General features: G+C 53.7%; 2 protein-coding genes across 2 annotated transcripts; both read right to left on the reverse strand.

The window, feature by feature from the left end:
- Positions 1-1,022: 1,022 nt before the first annotated feature.
- PV07_12801 (uncharacterized protein) lies at positions 1,023-1,689 on the reverse strand (the record flags this gene model as incomplete). The annotated part of the gene is made up of 2 exons (XM_016400367.1): positions 1,023-1,541; positions 1,600-1,689. The coding sequence occupies 2 exons, from the start codon at positions 1,687-1,689 to the stop codon at positions 1,023-1,025; spliced, it is 609 nt and encodes a 202-aa protein (XP_016241986.1).
- Positions 1,690-2,195: 506 nt separating this feature from the next.
- PV07_12802 (uncharacterized protein) lies at positions 2,196-2,798 on the reverse strand (the record flags this gene model as incomplete). Its single annotated transcript, XM_016400368.1, has 1 exon — positions 2,196-2,798. A coding segment is annotated over one exon (603 nt), but the record flags the coding sequence as incomplete, so codon positions are not given.
- Positions 2,799-2,926: the final 128 nt, after the last annotated feature.

Consider the following 2,926-nt stretch of genomic DNA (forward strand, 5'->3'; position numbering starts at 1 on the left):
TCTGCGAATTCTTAACCTCTCACAGTCAAGCGGGTCGCAAGCCTACTGGATCCACCTGGTCGGCCTAGGATACAACTTGGTGGTAAACGAGAGGGGATTCAATGACTGGAACATGTCGCAGCACGATGTTGACTTCGAGCGCAGCATTTACCGCGGCTTGGAATCTTGAGCACTCTTTGCACGGAGCTTTACTCGACAGAATCACCGCCTTTTTCATCATTACAGGCGGTCGCGCCGAAGCCAACTTTCGCAAAGGCCCCTCGGGCTGCCCTTGAGCATTTCTCCACGCACGCTCAAGGCACCGTTCGCTGGCAAAATGCTGCTGCTCGATATTCATATCCGGTTGGGGTAGGCGAGTCTCTTCAGAGAGAAAACAATGCTTGCTGAGAAAGTAAGCGATGAGCTGCGGTTCAGCATGCGAGCCATGATGGCGCCCTGGGATACCCTGATCCTTCCTAGTATCTGAAGTGAATGTGTAACCAATAGCACGCGAGAGGTTCATAACATCATCCGTCCAGTCCCTCGCAGTATTTTTGAGACGACGTTAGATCACCACTAAACCGCTTGATCCCTCCATGTCCCTGCCAATCGCACCGACACCAAAAGGCATGGCCCGCACCCAGTTGCACCTCCGTTCCCTTGGTGACATCCAAGACGGGTTTTGACCAGTGCAAATGTGGAAGAGTTACGACGTCCCTCGAGATTGGCTAGCGCCGGTCGAAGACGACCAGTATGGGCAGGCTCTTTTCCTCAAAAGCGACTCGCTGTCCCTGTTGTCGGCTCTGAAAGCGGAAACCTATAGTGAGGGAAGGACGACTCTGAATCTGTTTGACTGAACATCCCCGTCGTTGGTACGTCGGAAAGGTCCTGGAAGTTCTATTCGTGTGAAGAGAAGAGATCATGAAGACATTAAACAAGCTTATCGCACCGAATCGAGACCAGCGATGGTGCAAAGAGCGCACCTGAAGAGGTTTTACTGTAGCAATGGCTGTCTGCAGTCGACTTTTGCGCAGTTGGAACCCTTACATCCACTGTTTCTGGCATCTGGCATCTCTCGTCTGACCTACGTCAGCCGCTTCTCGTGACTTAGTGGGTGTTAGCTTGAAGGCCTTTCTCCATGTGTGCTCCCTCAGCAGCTGAAGCGGTGCCTCCTTGTTCATAGCACGAGGTGATTGGAGTTGAAAAGTAGTCAAAAAGTGATTGGATTCACTGGCTGTTTCCTTGCCAGGGGTCTGCATCAAGTCGGCCTGTCCTTGTCGCGAATCGTGTTCAGCTCGGACTGTTGGCGGTATCTTCGGGCCGGTACTTGCTCCGCGGCTTGTGCCATCAGTTCGCGCGTCCGCGCCTCCATTCGCTTCACCACCCGTCCTTGTTGTCGTCGTCGCGCTCCCGAGGCTCTCGTCGTCCGAGATTGCATCGGCGGACGCGGAAGACGACTCTGATTCATCTGAGTCGGAGTGGACAGTTCGGTTGTCGGGGCTTCCTTCGGCTTCGGCGCCGATGTTGTCGCTGATGTTGAAGGACTTCGTACTTTTCGAGTCCTTGGCGGAGGAAGAGACTGCATTCGCCGGCCGTTCGGCATTTTTCGAATGACTTCACAACCCAGCCGCGCTTCTTGGAACACCATTTTGCCGTCGGGTCAAAAGTACGGTAGTTTGTTGATCGGAGGTTAAATTCCAATACAGGCATGATGGGTGGGGTATTCTGCGGCAATATTGGTTGGTCTTGGGCCACCCATTGCTCTCGAAACCGAACGAGCTCCCGGTAGAGTTCAGTTTCGGAGAGATGGAGGAGACGCTGCTCCGGCTGCACCACATAAGGCATATAATGTTCGAGGAGTGAATCAGGAGCGAGCTGCCACCCGTCCGCGGGATGATGCTTGATGTAGGATGCCGGTAGGGGATCGCGAAGGGCGGCACAAGTTTGACAATTTCGATAGTACGCATGGAGGCCACGATGAAAAGAAGGCCACCACACAAAGCCCCTTGGTGTCTTTGTCTTTGCGCATTAATCCGGTATTCTGTGGATATGGGACAATGAAATGGCTCCGCATGAACGACTTCTTGAGCTCCTGCCGAAATGCCCGGGCGCTGGTTGTGCCTCGAGCTGTATCCACGGCGTAGTAGCCTTGCCGAAAGAGCATGCGGTATGGCTTGTCCTCTGCCTCGCTAGCATTGTCATCCTCGATGTGCCATTCACGCTGCGCCCTCGGCCGCAATTATCTCATTTTCCGAACGTCTTAGCCACTCAGAACTTTTGTCATCGTCCTCGGGAATGGAACCGGACCAGTCCAAGTCACCGACCACATTGCTTGCGGCGTGCTGCAAAGGATTGTAGGACTCGAACCAAGCGTCGACATCGTGAAAACGGTGGGAGAGCATTGGACAGAAGCCACCAAGCGCGTCCGTGAAATCGAGATGGCTGATCGATTGCCCGACGTTCCTCCAGCAGCAGTGAGCCGATTCGTAGGGCTTTACGAGAACCCCATCTCCGGTCAACGGATTGAAATCGACAGGGGAGGAAACATCACGCTGCAAGGGGGAACAAAGCGCTCCTCTTCCACGCGCATTGGTATCATCGGTGACAAATTGCGAATACTTCCCGGCGAGGATGGCTTTTCGCTCGAGAGATGGAAAACACGGGAGGATCTGAACTTTGAATTGCAGACGGACTTGGGACCATTCCTGATCGATCACACAGGTAGGAGATATAAGAAGTTGTCGACCTCGCAAATCCGAGCGTCCGGAAGTTGAGTAGGAGCCTCTCATGTAGCATCCTAGAGCCACTCCTTCGTCTGTCCATGCCTACCGAGCAGTTGTTTCATGTCGCAAGTGCCCGGAACATCATGCATGAGTTCAGATCCGCCGCAGCTTGAATGCTCCGATGTCGTCCGGTTGATTACTGCTTTGATGCGCTATCTGTGACA

The sequence above is a fragment of the Cladophialophora immunda genome, assembly GCF_000835495.1.
Source record: "Cladophialophora immunda strain CBS 83496 unplaced genomic scaffold supercont1.159, whole genome shotgun sequence".
In the NCBI taxonomy this organism is placed as follows: domain Eukaryota; kingdom Fungi; phylum Ascomycota; class Eurotiomycetes; order Chaetothyriales; family Herpotrichiellaceae; genus Cladophialophora; species Cladophialophora immunda.